The following is a 22,126-nucleotide window of genomic DNA, read 5'->3' as shown; positions in this document are numbered from 1 at the left end:
AGCATCTGTTGCTGACAGAGGCCAGTGGTGGGAGCAGGAAGGTAGCTGTATGTCAGGGCAGCCAGCTGTCTCCTCTCTGTCCTGGTTTGGGTGGTGCAGGTATGAAACTCTCACAACATGACTTTTAAATTAGTATGTATCTGACTGTGCCTGTTTGTGTCTTCACTTGCCCAATGTAACATGCATCTTACATTAATGCAGTGAGGTTCTGATTATTTAGCACTATCCTTTGAGAAATTAAAGGCTTGGAATTTACTTCTGTGTTTTTCCCCTCTTCTATATTTTGGGCAGATATTGTTTATTCTCAGAATGTGTATTGTATGCTTTTATGCTACTTAACACTTTATCCCTTTTGTTAAATGTAGAACTTTGAAGATACAGTTAGTGAAGAGGGTCGTGAAATCTTACAGCAACTATGATTGCTATGACAGTTGTTTTTAAGGATTTAATGGAGTGTCTGACCTCATTCATTTCTGCTCTCAGCAATAACTCTGTGATGGGATGGCAGTTTTGGAATTCTGAGCCTTATTCTCATCCTAATTTCATGTGTGCAAAAGCAGGAAAACAATACAGTTGCTCTAAACTTTTATTAGACCAGAGTCAGAATCTCCTGGCTTTAGAGAGATAGTTTACCTCATCGTAATTTCCCCACAGCACAATAACCAAATATAGCTATTCCAAAGCATCACTGGAATGGTAAATGTCTGCTTCATATAACGTATAGCTGCATGTCACGCTCCTTTAGGAGCTGAAGTCAGCGAAAGCCCTAGGAAAAAGTATTGATTTACTCCATGCATCTGAGACAAAGAAAATTGTAACCCCCAGAATATATCAAAGGAGTTGGCAACATGCCATATTTTCTGCAGAAATTTTCTGTGAGCTTTGTCTCTTTGAAAATGACCAGCGACATTCACATATTTTTGACTTCTATTAGGATAGCATAAAATGCCTTTTCTAGCAGATTCTAGCAATGCAGCCATCTGTTTTTCCTGTCTGTATGACAAGATAATTTGTTTTGATGGTTATCAAAATGCTGATCTGCAAAGCTCCCAAAAAGAACCTTGCATTTATTTTCACTTGAATTATTTATGCTAATGTGATAAAGACTAAATAAAAACTCCCGGACTTCTTGTGATATATATATATATATGTATGTGCGTGTGTGTATATATATATATATATTTAGCCTGCCTGTTAGGACCCATAATTATTGACCTCTCTGTTCTTTAAATTTGCAGGTTATTGAGTTTTATAATCTCAATAGTTTCAAGTGCCATTTATTTATTATTTTTTTTAGAAATAAACAAAATAGCTGTAAAATTATGATTTCTAAATAAATGTCAGGTGAGATTGCCCTTTAGCTAATAATTAAACAAACTACCTCATAATTTTGGAGATCCTAGGAATTTTTTTAACATCTAGACTTAAGCGAAAGGAGGCAGCTTGTGTGAATTTTTGAAAAACTTCTGGTTTTAGTCATTTCACCACAATTACTTAGTGTAAGAAAAATTTCATAACTGACACCTGAGGCCAATATGTCTGCACCTCTCAGTACAGTTTGTAGAATATAATTCTGTTTCATGTGCTGAAAATCTGCTATCAGATTTTTACTGTGACTCATGCTTTGGAGGATAGAAGTCTCCCTACATTGCAGCTTCAGAAATTTGAGGTCTTGGGAAAATTCATGCACATGTTGGGTGTAAAACATACTTCACAGAAATAATTCTTCATCCATCAAGGCCAAAATCAACATCCAGCCTAATATTTCTACCCTCTGCCTGTTGGTACTATTAAAAAGTTTATGTTTATCTGTTAACATTTTAATTTACAGACTGGAGTCAAAAGTAGTTCTTGTTGCAGAATGAATAGAAAGTATTACTGCTTGTGCAAGACTACAAAGTTAATGGACATTTCTGTAAAACCTTATGTGCCTGCATTAGTCTTCTTAAATTTTTTTGCTAGGCCTTATGATTATTTATTTTCTTTCTTTCTGTACCCATTTAAATGTCAAGCAGAATCTCAGAGGACTAGATAATATAACTGTGACAGTTAATAAAGCTGATAAATCTGATTTCAAGGCCAGTCCAAATAAAACAATGATAAATATAAATCAATAAACCATAGCTGATACCATCATTTAGCTTAGTTCAAGTTAATCTTGTCTTTTTCCATTTCCTGTCTTTGAAGATTCTTGGTATGGAAAAATTATGGTTCCATCAGACTGTTGAAGGGGATGTTATTTTCAAGGAGGATTTGTTCCTGAGCAAAATAATAAGTATGAACCTGAGATCAGTTTGTGGGTTGCATAGAAGCCAGTCCTGCTTCTTCCCCTTTTCCTGCATCCTTTGATCTCCTGCTCAGCAGCACAGGCCGATGACTGCTACCCAAATATCAGCACAGTCTGGAGCAATGTGTCAGTGACCAGGCTGCTCCAGAAAGACAAAGGTAAAACTTTATAAAACAGTATTTCAAAATTTTAGACACTTCCAGGGAAAAGATTTCATAGAAATGTTGGGACTTTCTGTTGTCAAAATGCTGTGAAGTTTTAACTGTTGTGGTTAGCTATAGGCTGGACTTTGCTAAATAACTGCACCAAATAATATAAAATATTTAATGGCTTGGAAAGTTGAGCTACTTAGCAGTGAAACCAAGGTGAAAGACTGACTCCCTGCAGCCCTGAATTCCAATTGTCTTGTCAGTCTCTGCCCAGGCCAGTCTTGGTAAGCCAAGAAATGTAACTGCCTGTTGTCTACAGAGCCTAACAGATGCATTCTTTAATCTTATAAGCAACTGAAGCAGGGAATTTTTATGATGTTGGATACATGGAGAAGAGAACATTGATGGTGCATTACTAAATGAATGTTCAGATTTCTAGGACAGTTGTGTATTTCTTTACTATTTTTTTTTAACACACCTAGATAGTCTCATTTGGTACAGTGTTGCTCAAAACTGCTATAAAAATCAATTATTTTTCCCGAAGGCATTTGTATGTCATGTAGAAGCAAAAGGAGGAGATTAAAAAGTTATAAGTACTTAAATCCATTCTGTTTATCTGTGCATGTCAGACAGTTCTATAGGGCTCTACAGGCATTTTTAGTATTTGAGAAAGATGAGGAAGTAAATGCTGCTAAGCCTAATTTAAAAATACAATTTAAACAAAGATGTCAACTGAAAATATTCCATAGCAGTGACTCTGAGAATATGATTGGTCTCAAGTTCTACCCACTCCAGGTCTCTGGGGTGTATGAACGAGCAGGTATTACTAAAGTATATCTATCAGCTGCATAGAAAGAGTAAATTGTGTGTCATACAACCAGATATAAGCCATTATATCAGAAGCTAAAGCAACAATATCTGGAAAAATGTTTGTTTTTTTTTTTTTTTTTTTAAACTGATCAAGTTAGTTCTTTCTTACTTGCCCCTACTACTCAATAATGTTCATCACTTCATTATTTTACCCAATATGAGTTTTTTCCCCCTTTTGTAGTATAATGTTAGTGTGCATAACAGTTTAGACCACGTTTCTTATTTTTATACTGTCTTTCACACCATGGGGCAGATGTGCTATGTATCACTGTCCCCTGGACTTAGGTACCTTCATTCTAGACTACAGTGAGGGCAAAAGGAATGGGGAATACTGGGAGAATGGGAAGGTACTGTGCAGAGCAGCAGAAAAAATCAGCAGCTCCATGGTTGTCAGTGTTTCTCCTGAATCATGTGTCCTGATAAATCTCTACTCAAAGCCTTCTGTGGAAAGGATTTCAGGACTGGATCCAGTGAATCAGAAACTATTGTCTCTAGATTAAAACCAGGCCCCTTTGCTCCACTGGTTAGTGAGATCCTTCTGTAGTAAAAGCACACCATTCTGTAAGTTCTCTCTGCTTTTGAGAAAATAAGGTTGGAACTAAGGAAGGAAACACACAGGCCTGATGATGGGTTTTGACTAAGCTCAGCTGTATGATAAATATGCATCAATATACACATTAAGAAAAAAAATTGGGTTTGTAAAATCTAACTGATCAGGATAATGCCCTAAACTCACTCATCTCCCCACCAAGCCCATCCCGGCCCAAGTGCTGCTTCTTTGGTCATGAGATTAAATTTTTAAACCAAGACCATCAAGTTTTCTTCTCTGAAAAGGAAAGCTTCATCCTTCCCTTAACAGTGTTTGCATTTAGCACACAAAAAAATCCAGCTACAGCTGACCAATGTTACAAACAACAGAAGTCACAGCTTTATAATGGACACATTTTGGTGACAATGTTTTTAGCCCCATGTACTTTATTGTCAATGTCTAACAGAGTCACCCTGTCGAAATCTCCAGATTAATTTAAAGTACAAATAAAAAACTCCACTTACACTGTGACTGACCTAGTTTGTTCTTTAGAGACTTTTTCCACATAAAACAAACTCTTAGCAACTACCTAGTGGTTTGCAATTCAGAATATAACATTCTCTGTTCTAAACACTGAATTTACAACACATGGCGTAGCCTTTAAATTTAGCAATTCACAATTTCTAAATACAGCCTTAAATCTACTAACCTACATTAGTTCAGTTACACAAAGGCCAATGAAGATAAGACACAAACTAATAGGAAAACAACAACATGAAAGCAGAAAAACAGAAATGTCAGTGCCAGTCTTATCAGAGTTGAGGATTAGCCCAGAACAGCAGTGATGCCCTCTGCTTTGTGTGTGCCCTCTTTAAGAGTATGTTTCAGACAAAAGGCTACTTGCCTAACTTCACCAGCTGTCTTTTTTACTGTGAGCTTTGTTCCTGATATGGTTTAGTAATCTCTCTTTTCATAATTTCTAAACAAAACTCTATAAGAAAGATTACATATGGTTGCCAAAGGCTTCAGTCTTAAACTAAACCTTTAGGGACTGACCTCTGTTTCTGCTGAAGGAGACTTGCATAGCATCTGTCTGCTCGCATGTACTTTACAAATTCCAGGGCAGCCCTGCCCCAGCTGTTAGACAGGTTATAAATAGGTAGAGTTCTGAAGCAGCAAGATTACTTGAAAAAGAAGAAATATTACATGTTTGTGTGCTTATGAAGTAGTCTGGAAAACAGCTGATTTTCTGATTAGCTATGTGAGTGAGGGGATTAGAAAAGCCTGCTTACCTATGTACTAACACTTCAAGGTTAACTTTTCAGCATCTTGAGGTGTAAGATCTGACTGTCACTTTTCCTTCAGTAGAATGTTTATGAAGGTGTGGCTTTGTCTTGTTTCTCTGTTACATTAGGAAGTTAGAGTTCACACTCAGCCAGTGCAGTTACAATCTCCCAATTTCTTCTATATTCATGAAACCTGTAGGAACTTCTACCTCTGGGACCTCTGGCCTATTGTCAAGTTAGATATCATCCAGCAAATTCAAGTGGCTACAGATTGTTACAGGGAGACCCTGACCATGTGTATTTATAAGCTATGTCTTGATTGGAAATGAAGATCTAATTTCTAGCACACAGAATGGTATCTTCGTGTGGCATGTCAAGCACATCAGATAGCACACCCTGCAAACTGCAGAGGAGTCGCAAGCGCACTGGTGGGGCAGAAGCATCAGTTCCTCCTCCTCCCACTGTCAGCACTGATGGCAAAACAGTCTGTCTCCTTATCAAAGCTACCCACCCTCTGGCCTTCTTTGTTCTTCTCACCTGCCTCCCTCAGACCATCAGGGATTAAAATTTGGCTTGCAGAAAGCTGAAGCCCAATGGTCAACTTCTGCTGATGCAGTCTGTTGCTGTGGGAGGTTGTTTGACATGGCTCTATCAAAAAACCGGACTCTTCTGTCTTTCTATTTAAGCCTTTTGGAGCCGTCAGTGGAGGCTCTGTTGCCAAATGTGTCCCTGAAAGGAGTGGGCCTGTAGGTTTTGCATAAGTAGGGGTTTAATTTGGTGCTGCCCTCTCTTTCCCTTGCCTATTTTTAGAAGACTGCTTTGTGTTATCATCCATTAAAAATAATGTGTCTTCTATGATACCATCATCTTAGATCCCACAACATTTTTGAAAATGAAATCATGAATCACCATGCCTCCCATGCTTGCAGAATTTCTTGTTCAGTCACATTAAAAAAATTCTTCAAGTCAGTTAATTTGACATCTTAAATATATGCTCTCAAAACCCTAAATGCCACTGAATAATTAGACAGAAAGCCTTAACTGAACTTTGAAATTTCCTTTTTGTCCCAATTCTCCTTTATTTGCTCTCTCCTCAACTTGAATTTGCTCTTTCGTTGCTCTTGGTTGAGCCCAAAATGATTTATGTTGGTAAACAGGCAACCAGAAACTGTAATTATGCTTCTTTACTGAGGCTGTAATCCTAGGTATTCTCTTGATTCTTAAAAAAATATTTAATCAAACTAATTTAAATTGAATTCAACTAGTTTGTTGAATTATTTTTATGCGCACAGCTGCTTTGGGACAATGTTTTGCCTAATTACATGTAGGTTTTGACATATTTAGGTTTTGGCCCAGGTGAAGTCCGATCTATTGATTTCCAGAGTCCACTATGAAATAGTAAAGATAGCTACTTTCCTCTCACAAAGTTCTTTAAGCACTTAAGCACCTTTTGGGTGCGGGGCGGGGGAAAAGGGGTGGGGGGAAGGACTTATCTTACCCAAATACACAATTTAAAAAGGAAGCTGGGAAATTCTTTAAACTGTTCATAATACATAAAGTGATTTTAACTGGGAAACCCCATTTTCATTGATTTGATACTGATTCTTCCCAAATGTTTAGAAAGATTACTTATAAAAATATGACTATTCACATATGCATGCCACCAGTTAAAAAGAGCATGGAATATTTCAGTTCAACATCTTCTGCTGGAATCTGGAGGAGATGGTCACTGCATCAGAATTACTGAAACCACCCCTAATCCCTGCATGTCAGACAGAAGTACCTGTATTGCATACTCATGCATTCTCAGTTCTATACTCCCAGAGCCAGACTACACAGCTGCTAAAATCATGGATTTTTTTTACTAAGTTAAATAGCAGGAAACAGAAATAAAGATCTTTCTGTCTGTGAGTCTGTTGGATTATTAGCTTTATCATTACCATTTTTAAGGCCTGAACCTTATAAAAATGAGTTGTTCATTCCACATATACTTATTTGTATATGTGGTTGGAGCAAAAATACCTGAATAACACTTTTGAGGGGTTTAGAGGAAACCCCTTAAATAAAGCAAGAATCTCCTAACTTTCAATTTCTCATATCTGAAATGATGAAACTGGAAATCAAAAAAGATTTTCAGGTCTGAACTTTCTTCTTACCCTAGGCAAGCTTCTACCAGGACAACATCTGCTTTCTTCATGGTCCTCTTACACCTGTAGGTCCAGAGCAGTGGTGCAGACGGGACTGTAAGGCTCCCTGACATGCTTTCTGTGGCATCACCTCTAAATTGCACTTATATTACTGGAAGGGGTCTGGAAGCTCCTACAGTGATGATTAAAGTCAGGGCTTTTGTAGCTCCCAGGTTTTTTGCAGAAGAGCAAAGAGATGAGAAATCCTGGCATCCAGTCGAGGATTGGATTGGATCTTTTTGAAAAAGGAGCTAGAAACCTCAGCCAGTTTCCTGCAATACTATTAGGTGTGGTGTTTTAAGTAATTTCAGTAACACTATGCAGTGTGGTTCCTGATTGTTCTCTGAGAAGGTAAATAACTCCACAGAACAGAAACCCCTATCTTTGCTTTTGCTTATCCAGTTAACTTTTTCTTAGTGTAGCTATATATATATATAAAAAAAAAAAAAAAAAAAAAAGGCTGTAAGCTAACACTTTGATGGTAAAATGGATGTATGGATGTTGTATGGACAGCTGTAGTAGATCTTTCAGCTCAAAGGGCACATGAACATACACTTCATCTGTACAAGGTCCCAAGTTCTGGAGAAGAAAACACCTATGGTAAGACACTTGATGGCAATTAGGTGTAACTTACAGTGATTTCATGCTCTGAATGCGAAGAGCACAAGGCTATGCAGAAGAATTTCCAGCCACAGTAAGTTCTTCAAGTTCTCACGCTGTTGTTGAGCATGTGTTTATCTATATAATAAACAACTGCTCATTTTTACTTAACAGAAGCTCTACTGCTGCAGCCATCGGCAGACTGAACTGGAACAGAGGCAAATACACAAGCTGCCTGGGGGCAGACTGTCTTGGTTCTCACTCAGTCCCACTCACAAATTTCTCAGCTATTTAAAGATACAACTGTGCAGTCACACACACCTTAGTGAAGAGGAAATGAGGATTACCTGAAGTAGGAGGGTGCATGTGTGGCTTTCTTGGGCATACAGTTTCATAATGCCTAATGTGTGTTCTCCATTCAGCTTCCTTCTGGTTTTATACTGTGCTTTAAAATGCTTGTGAAAGAAAAGACACTTTTCTATGGTTTCTGGGAAAGAGAGAGATCCCAACTGTTCTCAGTTAACTGCTAGTTTAAATTTGTTGAGTGTCAGGTAATATTCTATAGGGTGTTCTTCAACCTTTTTTTTTTTTTTTTTGTGTCATTACTTTTATTTAGCTTCCTATTGCTCTACTTCTGAGTAGCATTGTGAATCAGACAGAATTTTGTTTCCTGACTTGCTGTTGAATTTCTGTGCTGTCATAGAATGGAAGACCGTAACTGGGTAATTCCCAAATGTTCCTCTTCCCTGAGCATAGAGATAAAGGCCTGCTGAAGATGAATGGGTTATAAGGATTGACATTTGCTTTTTTGTGGAGATCTGGGATCTATCATAAGAAATAAGGAAACTGAAAATTACCAGTTGCTGATTTATGTTGCAGCTATTTGCTTTTAGATTACACTTTCCTTTCCCCATTGACTAAATTGTGGTGACTTATTCTCCCTGCCATTGGCCCTCATCACTTTTTTTTTGGAGTCAGTGACAGTTATAACTAACATGTATAGCTCAACTTTTTGGTAGATAGGAGACTGGGAATGGTGTAAGAGATGTAGCACTCTCCTCCACATGTGGTAGAATTTGATCGTTTATATTTAAATGGATAAAGGGGATCTTGAGTTGGAATATGTCTTATATGAGGTGTTTAGAATAGCCTGATAATGACTCAGAATAAAAAAGCATCTTCTGGAAGACAGAGCTAATTATCCATTAACATTTGGATGCAATGCTTGTCTCACATTAATTTCCATGCTTGCCAAAATGATTCTCACAGAGGAACCAGCTGTGAAATGTAGAAATAAAAATATTAGTTTAGAAGTGCTGGATATGCCACGTAGCTGTTTGCAAAAGGATGTACACGAATGGAAGTGTGAGGCAGCAGTATTACACAGGTGGGACAAACTACAAGTGATAACCCCAGAGTATGAAGCAGCTCAGGCACACCTTCTACACTGTAATCTAAACAGCTCAAAAGGCTTCATGACAGCTATCCCTCACCTAGACAGTGGTACCTTTCTTATCTCACCAAAGTGAGATCAGACTACTGCAAACTATCAAAAAATCCATCCTTGCCAAAGTAGGAACATGATACTCTGCTGACAGTTTCTCTGTCCAGAACTTTGACAGGATGCTGGGCAGGTTGGGGAAACATCAACTTGAAGCCAAGTCTGGGCCTTCCTTCTGTTGTACAGTCCTTCACATGATTAGACAGTGAAAATTTCCCTCTCCAGCTGTAAGTGGAAAAAGTATTTTTCCCCTTCTTGCCCTGTATTTTCATTAGAATTGCCACAAAAGTCACATTACTCCTTTCAGATTCTATGTAAAAATCTCTCCCATAAGCTGGAAAACTGCTATCTAACATGCAGATAAAGTTTCTAGCTGGTCTCCTTGCAAGCTCTAATGTAGCATTTCCAAAAGTAGACAACCAAGTATGTACCATCTTCTGTGAGTCACTCAGGTTCACCTAAATAAGGTCCTTACATGACTTTCTGGTGTCTCTCCAGCCCAGCCACGATTCTTTTCTTCAATACACATTGTGTGTTGTCAGAAGGATGTGTTATACTGCTCTCCCTCTAGCATTTTTAGCAGTAACGTACCTGAAATTTAGTCCAAATTACTTTTCAAAAGGTGCATATCTCAAATGACTTAGTGGATTTATGAGTTTTGATATTTCAGAGACTTTCTCTATTTTAATGGCTGGACTGCATTAATGAATCATCCCGAGTCATCTCTTCATAATCTATTGCTTCAAAACCAGCTGTGAATATTTTCTTCCCATTAAGGCTTATTCCTTTGGGCTTGATGTAATTAACTGTCACTTATGACTTAAAGAAAATATGCCAATAAATATTTATGCCACATGCACCATCTGCTTTCTCTGGTGCCCTGTATACTTAATGTTTAACAAATTTTTATAAGCCTCACTGCAATTCCTGTTAGAGGGAGTCTGTGGTTAGAACAGCAGCAAGGAGTTACAGATGTCCACTCTGGAGGCAGCACAAGAATCCCTTTTTTTGATAAAGCAGACCATGGAGGGACTGAGAATATGCCAGTGTGAAACGCTGAATGGGATACAACAGCAATACCATGTTCGATCCTCCTGGTGTTTATAGCTTTGTCAGAGGAAGGCTAAGCATCTGGTTCTCTTAAATACAGATATGAAAACACTGATGTATGAGAGTATCACAGAGGGACAGGAAAGAAGATGGCAGATCTAGACAGAAGATTAAAGAGTGTCCAAGTCTGAAGTTACAAGAAAAGAGAAGAAAATCTATTGTCAATCTTTCCTGCCCCAAAATTAATGAGGCAGCTTTTGGTTGCTGTAAAAATACAGGTGTAGTACTGAAAATATGGAAATATAACCTTTTAAGGACATATTTCATTTCTGCCTTAACTCATATGTGAAGATATATTTTTCAGAGCCAAATATGTACAAGAACAAAAAGAGAAACATGTTTTACAGATTATACAAGTGATCCTTTCAGCAGTCTTTTAAACTAGTGCTTAGTCTGCCTGCACTGGGCTCCATAAGGCAGAGAGCAATTGGTGAAGAGGAGGGTTTCTTATTTCTCTGTGCAAACGAGAGAAGGGCTCTCTGGAAGCTACAATTTCTTACTACAGCAGTACAAACACCCACACATGCCTGAGAAAGGACTGAGACTCAAAGCCACAATTTAGCCTGCAGCTGTTGATTCCTGCTCCTTGTCAGGATATAATTAAGGTATCGTCAGGCTGAATAGGAAGATGGGACTTAAAACTAAAAATACCTCTAGTAATTATGGCTTAGATCTGGTAAGCAATGGATGGATTTTGATTTCTGAAAGAGTCAATGCTGTTCTTGAAGACGGTTGAGTAATTATTGAGTGAAAGGTACAATAAACACTCTTGTAATCCCCTGCTGTATGACATACTGCTGAGGGTATGCATACAACTTCGTGAGGGAGGGCAAACATCTTAGTGTGTTGATCTGTCTATTTTATACAGACAAATAGGGCTTTTCTATGTTTACTAGGAAATGTAAATCTTAATTCAAACACAGTAAAAACAGTTATTTCAGTTATATATGGTCACTATTCAGGAACACACATATGGCTTTAATAAAAAACAAACAAACAACAAACAAAAAAACAACAAACAAAACAGAACAAACGAAAACCCCACCTCCTTTGGGATTCAAGATTGCACTTCCACATCTGCTTGTATAAATAGATTTTTTGACTACTACCCATACTGGGAAGAAACATCCTCCTTTCTGAACTCCTATAAGACTAGAACTCCACTCTTCGGTAAGGGCATGCTTTCATTCTTTGGTGACTGGAGTACATAGTAGAAGTAGGAGCCCTGATTAAGACATAAAAAATGTCCCAGTGCTTAGATTTCAACACCCTGACCCAGTGACTGCACTATTGTTAGCAAGTTACCTGGAAGTAATTTTAGTATCAAAGACTGATGTAAAATATAAATCAGTATATTTGTACCTAAACATCTAAAGATATGTAGTGTCAAATCTTTAAAAAGACTTGGGTGAAGAAATTAGTGAAAACAACTCATAATCTCCTTTAACTGAAAGCTGCTCTCATTTTCCCCTCAAAATATCAAATGCCAAGGATTTTCCCTTTCTGCATATGTTATCATTCAGTTTGAATTAATTTGTGGGAGCTGTTTCCTGGATGTTTTTGTTCCATCACTTGAGTGAGCACTGGCATTTGTCTGACAATAGGGTGAGATGATTCAAGGAAGAATTGTCTAGAAAACTTAATTTCTTAACTTCATAGTTATGTTTCTCTCTGAACCGACTTACTGCATGTTTATACAAATACCAGGGTAGTAAACAAGATGAAGTAGGGGCTGGAGGAGGAGGCGAGACAACAGAAGCTCTGATTTGACCTGCCCACATTAGTGTATAATGACATCCTTAACCTCCTTCTGAATCTGTTGAAAAGCTTCATGGCTAAACTGCAATGAAATCAACACTACTTAGGTACCAGCTTCGGACAGCGAAGCTCTGTAGTAGCAAAGTAAACAGTCAGTTCTGAAAATCCAGCTGCTATGATGGCAAAATGACATTCTTCATTATCTCAGTAAACAGAGAGATCACAGACAACATGATCCATAATTTCATCACCTGTTTGCTTTCTTAACAATCTATTTTTCACCACGGCAACAGCCTTGCCAACCTTCACTAACAGAATCATTGTTTCCTTTCCTTGAGATGCCAATGTCTGCCTCCCAGACTGGATACGTTGTCCTGTACTCAGCTAACATGCTAACAACCCCAAGCTGCAGTGCTTCCTACTTCTGTGCTGCAGATGGATTAGGGTTCTTCCATGTGGCATAAACCCACCCACTTGCTTACAGTCTCCATCCTCACTTCCCTAGACATGTTGTCCTCCCCTCTCCTTTGTGCCACCACCAACACTCACCAGACCACTCTGGGCTGCTGTCCTTCCCCTTTCCCTCTACTCTGGCCATGTGTTCCCACTGATCCCTTGGGCTGGATCTAACCAATATACAACTGCATATGTCTACGTATATAGCCTACCTTATATACATACTTGTATGGAATATTCTGGTGTGTGCATGTATGTTGTTACAGAGTAGGAGTTCTTGCAAGCAGAAAAGTTGACAGACTATTTCAAGAATGTTTCAAATCTTTAAACCCTTTATTGAAACTGTTCTTTCACCCATCTGCCTGCAAAGCCAGATTTTTTTTTCAGGTATAAAGAGACATAAGATGATTTAAAAATGAGATTTAGATCCCTTGACACATCCTGATTCTTTAAAAAGTGGTATCTTGTTATGCTAAAGTAAGAAATGAGTATTGTTTTTTATTGCTTTCTTTTAACTGAAAAGCAGAGATTTTCCACCTTCCATATCTATCACTGCCGTTCAATGGTGTAAAGTTTGTGTTTCTATTTCTCCAGTATATTTGACAAAAAGTTTTCAGCATTTCTGCAAATTCTGGAAATCCAAGTATCCCTCACACAGAGGCACACTGCTTGGGAAGGGAAGGGTGTATTTTCCTAGATCAGTGGTTCTCAAGTGCAATTCCTCATTAGGCTTTGTTGAGTGGGAAAGCCTGCTTCCTAGTCTCCATGTTCAGACAGGATCTTCACATGAAGAGGGAGAAGGCATGATTTTGCATTTTGTGGGGAAATTATTGGCGTCTGGGTCCATTTTGAGAGAAAATCTTCTTTTCAGTGCAAATATAATTTTTAATGGCTTTTCTGTCTGTTGCTGGTCTAGAGTTTGAAAGTCCAGAGAATTTCTGGAAAATTCACTGCTATGATTTATGCATCTTGAGGTAAATGAATGCCAAATGTCTTGCAGGACTATAATACCAACTTTCTAGTTTTGTTTTGTATCCTACTTTTTTTCTAAATAACTCTTTTTGTTAAGAATTCCTAAAAGACAATTAAGATCCATCTTTAGCAGCATGGCAATACCACCTTAATCATGATGATGCTTACTATACAGGCATTAAAAAGAAAAATGTCAAATCTTAGGAACTGCTAAGAAGAATCATAAATGACTTTGCTGTGTGCAAGATTAAGACTTCTCACTTTAGGAGAGTCCAATGCTAGAACAAACCATAAATCATCTAATTAAGGAAGAATTTAAATTTCTTAACTTGTCCTAATATAAGACAACCACAAATGTTCAGCACGGGTAATTAAATAATCTAGATCTTTGGAGGGAAATTAGGGACAAAGTATCTATCAGTTTTTTCTTTTCAAATAATGTTTGCTTAAAAGCATGTCCAAAGCAGGGAACATTTGATGTATGTCTAGAGAAAGATAGTTAGCAATAACAGAGTAGCCAAAAGTATATATGTGAAACTATAGTTATTTTATGAGGTGTCTCCGTGGGGTAATAAGAATGTGACATTACAGATATTTTAATTACATTTATAAGTCCCTATGTGCATCTTATGAATGATTATGTCTCATGAATCCATGTATTTTATTCTATTAGGTGGACTTTGATTAAGTTCTCGTTCAGTGGAAACAAACAAAACAAGACTTCCATCATTACCTTTAAAATGTATACTATTTAATTATGATATTAGCATGAAACTATGTATTCTAATCTGCAGCAGTAAACTGCTGCTAAACAGTATCACTGTTAATTGAACTAAGTTTAACGTTTAGCAGTTACTCAAATATTCTCTGAAGAGGAAAAACCCACTCATTGATGTAAAAGTTGCTCTTTGAGGGAGTTTAATCATTTTAAGCAGACAGCATGGCTACATTGGATAGGGTCATCTGAAATGAGGAGGGTAGCACATTTAAACCCAGTGACATTTTAAAAAGAGCTGGCAGGATGTTTCTAATCCAATACAGAAAGGAAAACAAACAGCACTACTACCTAGGACTTACCTTCGCTCTCTTCCACTGTGCCTTCCTTCAAGTACACAGAAATCTCTTTCATCTGCCCCTTCCTGAGGTGCCTCTGCGGGAATTCTCCCTGGAAAGCCCTAATAACCTAAAACAGTTAGCCCTGTCCCCTGTACTCAATCCCAGTGTATCTAATCTGATTTCCTAAATGTAAACACAGAGATTTGGATGAAAATAATATGTACAGAAAGTAGAAAAGGAAAGTTAGGACAAGACATCTTTCAAACTCTGTTCACATCATAGTCACTCATTATACATATAACACCTCTTTTCATAGACAATTCACCAACATACCGCTAAATTGGCATAAAAATGGAGAACAGACATCACATCTCACTTATTTCTCCCTATGATTTCTATTTTTCATCCCTGCAGATGACCAGAAACAGTGGATTAAATAGACACACTAGCATTTCTTCTATTTTTGGTGGGGTATCAGAATTTGAAATAACAAATTTAGAGCTCAGGAGAAGATTTCCATTTTAAGCAAACATAAAATACTGTTCCTCTAACACAATTTATTATTTTTCATATCATAATGGCTACATTTTCATTAACCACTTTGGAAATGAATAGACTGTTACATGTACCAAAATGCCTGCTCTGCTTAAAAAAATTACCTCCTTGAAAAGCAGTCTGCTGTAACTGAGTTAAATGTTTAGTGTTTTAATAAATCAATGTTAGTATACTTGGTGAGCATATGTAGGACAGCCATGAGTCTATTTTTACTTGTACTAACTGTGCTAATCTGTAATGGGACGTGATGAATATAACATTTATGAAAGTGATGTTCATATGGTCTTGTTGCATTTATAGTTACAGTAAGATTAGACCCCTTATAACTAAATATGAACTCTGCTAAATGAAAACTGAACACTATAGCTAAAAGTATTACCAGCTATCTTTGGGAAAAGTAACCGTTAATGATATAGTACATTTGAGATTTCTTTTTTCCTTCTGCAAACCTAATGACAACTTCCAGAGACAGTTTGATTACAACATCTCTGGCACCATTGGCAACAGCAATTTATAAAATCTTCCACATGGAAGAGAACATAGAACATATTTTCTGTTAAGGGAAGTCTGGTTTGCTTGCTAATTGAGAAGCCAGGGAAACCATTCCATGTTCATATCCCTCTTCCTCCCTCATTCCTGCAGCTTCTGCTTGTTTAGTGTCAGTCACTGGAAAGGACTCGGAATGAAATGCTTTGCAGGTTCTGGTATGATACTGAATTAATGCTTAATCCTTGCACTGTGGTTAAATATTCCCTGTTCCCTGGTACTGTGCACAGCCAAATAAACCACTTATGTATCTAAGGTGGGGAGAGCAATTCTGAAAAAAAAAATAATATATGTGTTTACACTCTGATCCACATATCAAGTTTGATGATTAATGTCAAAGTTTTCTAGTTTACTGCTTTACTTACATTAGTTGTGCAACTTTTTAGGCACCCAAATTAAATTTCTGTACCATACTACCATTCAGAATAAATTAACCAGGAATATGAACAAAACTTCAGTTCTGCTTATAACAGCTTATGAGTAACTATTTGACAGTAACTCAGAAGCATAACTTCCAGGGACAGATCAAGAACTAAGCTTCCAGGTCACCAAATACCTTTTCTCTTGATGTCAACAGGGATGTTCCAAAATAATATTTAACTTCTTAGCATTTAAGTTAATGCTTTCTATGTATGATATTTTAATTTCACTCAATATATTATTCTACATTCCACTTCAATCTCCTTAGCACAAAATTCTTTCAATATAATCTCTTTTTTTCTGTAATTATAACTAAATTGCAGAATCAACTAGGTACTAAAATTTCACTTTGAAAATAGCAAAACTTTTCCTGTATGTACAGTTGGCACTGTGTTCAGAAAGCCATAGAGGGAAAACTGACTGTCCTATATGCACACTATGCAAGTAATAGGCAATGTGAGAAGATGACTTGGCAGACCTTGTTTCAAAGCATATCCTAATATTCCTCCTATGTAAGAAAGGGGTCAGTCAGGGTCTTGCAGTTTAGGATGGTATTAAGAACTGTGGGGCAATTCTGTGTCCTAAAAGACTTATGGAGTACCTTTGCCTACCCTCTGCCTACAAGAAGATCTATACCCTCACACTGTAGTAACAGCAGCTATTCTCTTAGGAAAGGGCTTTGTCTTGTTTGTCTCTTTTTTTGACAAAGTGAGGATTAAAATAAAATTTATCGCCTTGTGTGACTTTGCCAGGGAGAACTGTGGGCATTCAGCACATATGATATTTGGGTTTGTGACTTGCTGAAACCCCTTATCTCAGAATCTCCTTTTGGGATTGTAATGAAAAGTAATTTCAGCACTTCTGGTAAGAATAATGCTTATTTTCCCTATAAGATCACTGACTGGAGATAGATAAAACCTGATCTGTGCTTTCAAGAGGAAAAGTATGTATTAAGCAGCTATACTGGGTATTTTTAAATCAAATACAAGTATAGTCTTGCTTTACCAAGTCTATCTTTTCTTGGTAGCTCCATCCTATCAGAAATCGATGTAGTTTCCTATTGAGATTCAAATAAACATGAAGAAAAAAAGTCCCAACTCAACCTATCAAAAAGAAAATAATAATTACTTTTTATATTATTTGAAGTAGTCATTTCCTCTGAGGAAATAAGGTTTTTTTAGGATATGTAATACTAAATAGTAAAACCAAGTGTCTGTGGTCAGTGTTTTTTGCATTAAAGGCAATCCTTTCTTGTATGAAACAACAAGGATACCACTGATTACCTGTCTGATGACCCCGTTCTGGTTAGGAATGTATTCAGGATACTGTTCAAGTGACAGCATTTCAGCTGCAACTGTACCGTGTTTGCATTTCCTAATACTGTGACCCTTTTGCTTGGGAGAATAGATGCATAATGCTCAAAGAATAGGAAACTACCCTCTGTCTAATTTTGGGAGTCTAGGAAATCAGTACCACTAAGCACTACTCTGTGATATCCTCTAATTTGTTTCACCCACCATCATTTAAAATAGACAGAGGGTTCTGTTTAGTTTTTCATCTCGTACCTTGTGCTGTTGCTTACTAGTACACTCTGATTATGTTGTATATTTTGCTCACTGCATCTTGTGGAAACCAATAGTCCAGTGGGCAGTGTGACAGCAAATTGAGCCCTATAATCTTTGACCATATTCCTAACTTTGCTGCAATTACACTGTTGTATCACTCCTGCTGTTCTCAAGCTTGCCTCCAGGCAAGACACAAAGCCTCCAGTCATCACCACTGTGGGACAGAGATTCAGGTCCTTGACAGCAGGTGTCTGGGTTCATCAGCTAAAGCTGAAATGTCCGCGTATTTGAGGGAATCCCAGCAGACTCAGTGAGAGCCCTCAGCTGGTCTTTAAGTTGTGTGTACCACAAGCAGTGCTGGAAACCTTTCATCTGAAGATAAAACTGCTCTTTTCTAAAGCCCTTGCTGGCTCACTGGGGACAGGGAGTAGCAATCAAATGGGATTCCAAACAAGGACCTGCACTCCTGAGTCCTTCATCAAATGAAAAACTCCTACAATCATAGCAATGTACTTCTATTCAGTTTCACATAGATAGTGTGTAAAGCAACATAACAACTTCTATTTCTTCATGTACGCTCTTAACGAAAAGCTGTTCTTAATTACATTATAACCCACAACAGTGAGATTTAAATTTCATTTCAAATGTAAAATAATTCTGTTTGAGTTCTTTGGCAGCTTTTCCTCATCTAATATGGAAAGAGTTTTCTCTTTAATTGTATCTCTATGCCTTCAAGAACATTAAGCAGCCTTTTAAACATCTGCTCTTTCCAACCTGCCACTTAACAAGTTATGGTTTGGAATAATTTTCTCTTTGCCTTATTTTTCTCTCTTGTCAGTTGCAGATTATCAACATAAAAAAAATATGGAGGGCCACAAAGTCTGAAAGCCAAATGTGGGGGAAACTCTGCAGTAATCTTTATTAATGTGTTCTGTATAGAAATCTGTATGCGTTTTTGCTTTGTATGTTTGCTTTTAACAGAAAGATGGAGATTATAGACACTATACATAGATTGCTATAATTTCAGTTAGTCACTGATTTTTTAAAAAATATGTACTGTAGTTAGCCCCACATCCTACCCAAATAACTCTCAATGGACTTTTCCCCAGAGGGGATTACAGTGAGTACTTACTGAGGCACAGTTGTTTTCTGATTTGTCTTCCAGAAAGCCAATTTGGCATGGTGTCCTCTGATTCTGCAGCCAGTAGTCAGTTGATTCTAGCAGACTGTTACTGCAGAGAATCTGTTAAAATAGTTAAAAATAGTGAAAATAATTAAAAAATTTTCTCAGTCCCACTGTGCTTTGGGGGCCTGAAATCTATTTGAGGTCAAAGGAAATCTTGCCTACAGAATTTGAAGGGACAGTAAGACTGTTCCTTTTGGACCTGTTCAGTTAAAGTACCTTAAACAAAGTGATTTATATAAACTCTAAAGTATTAGCCTATTTTCTTTCAGAACTGAAAGTCCTTGGATATACTCGAAGGAGATGCCCAAACCCAACATTTTTATTGGAAAATATTGCTAGGAGTTTTGTTCTGTGTTAAAGTGACAAACATAGATGCCGGGAAAACTAATTATTTAATTATACCAGAGTGCACAAACTTGCAGCCTTTATGATTTACTTTATCTCCACAATAGATCAGTACTATTCATTCTGCCAGCAGCCTCATTTCTGGGACTGCCTAGGCTACAAACTCTTTCTTCTTAAACACATTTTTCTGCTTTCTGAGAAAGGAAAGTACTTAAGACCTGCTGTAATGAGTACTGAGCTCAGTCAGTACCTTGAGACCAAAACTTTGCATTTAATCTTCCTGTGTTGACTCAGTCCTATAGCTTATGCCACAGGCTTTGCTCAAACAAAAACACAATGGGGCTACAGACATCCGTAGACTGTAAAGAAGCAAAGCCAGTTTTGCAAGTGTGATGTTTAGATTGAAATTAATTCCTTGCTGCCTCTGTACTAATATTCTTACATGAAAAAGAGGGACCCTTGATATTTTTAAAACGACTAGGTAACAGCAGGAAAAGAATAGCTGCAACAATGATGCTACTTACAGAACATTTTGTATGGCTTATTGTCTTCCCCAGGCAGCAATGTTAACAAGTATGTTTGTGAAATGGATGTATATTTTATTTGTAGTTCTCATAATTCTTCCATTACACGGAAATAGGCTATACTCTAGCTCTTTAGTCTTTTATTTTAATAACAACGTTTAAAAATATAAATTTGTTGCTCTACCTGTGAAAAAAAAAAAAAATCTATCCACAGTAGTGTACTTTACCTTGCTGCATGTTTTGCAATGACATACCTTGTCCTACTTCAGGAACACTTGATCTGTAAGCCTAGATCACTTCCTTAGGAAGAGAAGTGAGAACTTGTGAGGCTTCTTCCCTTTTTGGGAAAGATGAACGATGTGAAAAGCTGATCTGGCCAGTTGCCACAATTTTCTAATACTCAGGGACAATCCAGAAGTAAGCTTATTACCACCCACAGACTCATACCCACTCTAATTTTTATCTTTCTGGCAAAAAGCCAGTTAGATAGTTAATATTACACTCCCTGTATTATTCTATATTGATTCCTGAATGAAAACCAGCAGAAGATGGATAAAGAGATAATGAGGAACACCTCAGTCCATAAGTTTGGGCTGCTTCATTGACCTCCTTTGGTGTTTTTCACGAAGGCTTTGCACTTTTGTGGTGGTTGTTTCTCAGTAATCCAGCCCTGTTATGGGATTTTTTCCAAAGAACTTCTGAATACAAATTCAAGGTTCACAAGATACTCAGAAAAAACTGTGCCAAATGACTTTGTTCTGAGAATGACAAAGGCTCATGAATTCTTCACATCAACACAAGTCTCTTCTTGAGGGGCTGCTAGCTAATCTTGTTTACCAATTGAATGATTCTGCTCTCAATAAATTTTATAACTTCCTGTCTCAGTGCAAAAAGATTCCTGCTACCATAACTAACTCTGAGACTAGATGGGGAAAATAATATAATAATGTATTTCATATCCCAAAGAAACAATTTCCTGTTAGTGTTATAAACTCTTTTTTTTAAGAAATATTTTCAAATGTAGAAGTACTGACCTATTATAAACTGGTTAGTAAAATCTAGAATCAAACACTTTTTTTTAACTCTTTTCCAAAAATTACCACCCTCTGAGGCTTTTTATGAAGACATAGAGAATTGAACATATATATACATGCACAGACACACACACACACATATATATCTACATATATATATGATTTCAGATTTCATCTGATTCTAGATGATCTCATCCTCAAGGGTTGAAGTTCTAATTAGCTGTTAAGACATAATTTTTCATACATAGGAAACAATTCTCTTTAGCTCAAATAGCTTTTGCTGTAACAATTGGTCTTGTTTCATTCCCTTAAAAATCTCAGTGAATTTGTCTTCAGCCTTAATCACCTTTGATTTTTCTTTCCCAAATCTCAGACATTTTCTGAGAAACTGGAGTAGGAAGAAATTATCATGCAGACAGAAGCTTCAGAAATCGTTGGTATTACTCTTTGTCTCCTAAGGACTTGGTGTGCACACCCAACATTTCAGAACAGCTAGATCATAGCAGATGCATATTGTAGATGATAAACCCATTAAATGACCTGGGAAGTCCAAACTTCACCTAGTTTTCTTCCCATGGGATGTTAAATGACCCTTGGTAGCTCTAGCTTTCTTTCAGAGGATGTTTTTATCAGGAAGCAAACACTGTTAAAGCAGCAACAGAAGAAATAGTTCTCCTGAACAAATGTTTCAGTCGGGTCAGGTCATAGTTGCTGAGCTTGGGTCACTCCAGGATGGTTTATAAGTTACAAGGCTTTGTAGTACATTTAATTTTTGTGTGCAGCTTTTCATAATAGACTTCAAAGTCAAGGGTAAAAAATATTATATGGAAGTTTTTGAAACGATGTGATTTTTAAGTAACCTCAAGAAGATGAACAGCACTAGTAGGATGATGTTTTCCCAGAGCCAGATTCTGCTCTCATGTGTACATAAGTAGTTCTGCATATGCACTTGAGAATGCAGCCAGAAATGTGAAGAAGGGTGAAATAGGCATAACATTTTTCCTACTGGATCTTGGAGAAAATAATTTGCAGCAATTTGTATTTGAAGAAGGCAAGTGCGAAAAACAAAACCAGGTATACTTAAGCCCAAACATCAGGAGAAGCTGGTGGAAGTCAGCAATCTAAGAAATACATGTTGGCTCAGAGTTATCTGGAAAGCCTCCAGAAATTACTCAGAAAAGACAATGCTGT

The 22,126-nt window shown here is 37.3% G+C and overlaps 1 protein-coding gene across 9 annotated transcripts in view; it reads right to left on the bottom strand.

Moving 5' to 3' along the window:
* The window catches only part of LOC104362450 (SPHK1 interactor, AKAP domain containing), a 74,306-nt gene that overhangs the window by 28,552 nt on the left and 23,628 nt on the right, over positions 1–22,126 (bottom strand). For all 9 annotated transcript variants that reach the window (XM_033005404.2, XM_033005406.2, XM_033005403.2 and 6 more), the window contains exon 3: positions 18,979–19,089. In XM_033005404.2, coding sequence (XP_032861295.2) covers positions 18,979–19,089 — 111 coding nt within the window. The remainder of the gene's footprint in view (positions 1–18,978; positions 19,090–22,126) is intronic.

Source organism: Tyto alba, unplaced genomic scaffold (assembly GCF_018691265.1).
Source record: "Tyto alba isolate M040663 unplaced genomic scaffold, T.alba_DEE_v4.0 Super-Scaffold_10, whole genome shotgun sequence".
Taxonomy (NCBI): Eukaryota; Metazoa; Chordata; class Aves; order Strigiformes; family Tytonidae; genus Tyto; species Tyto alba.
The sequence above is the reverse complement of the archived record's forward strand: the minus strand, read 5'-3'. Positions and strand labels throughout refer to the sequence as shown.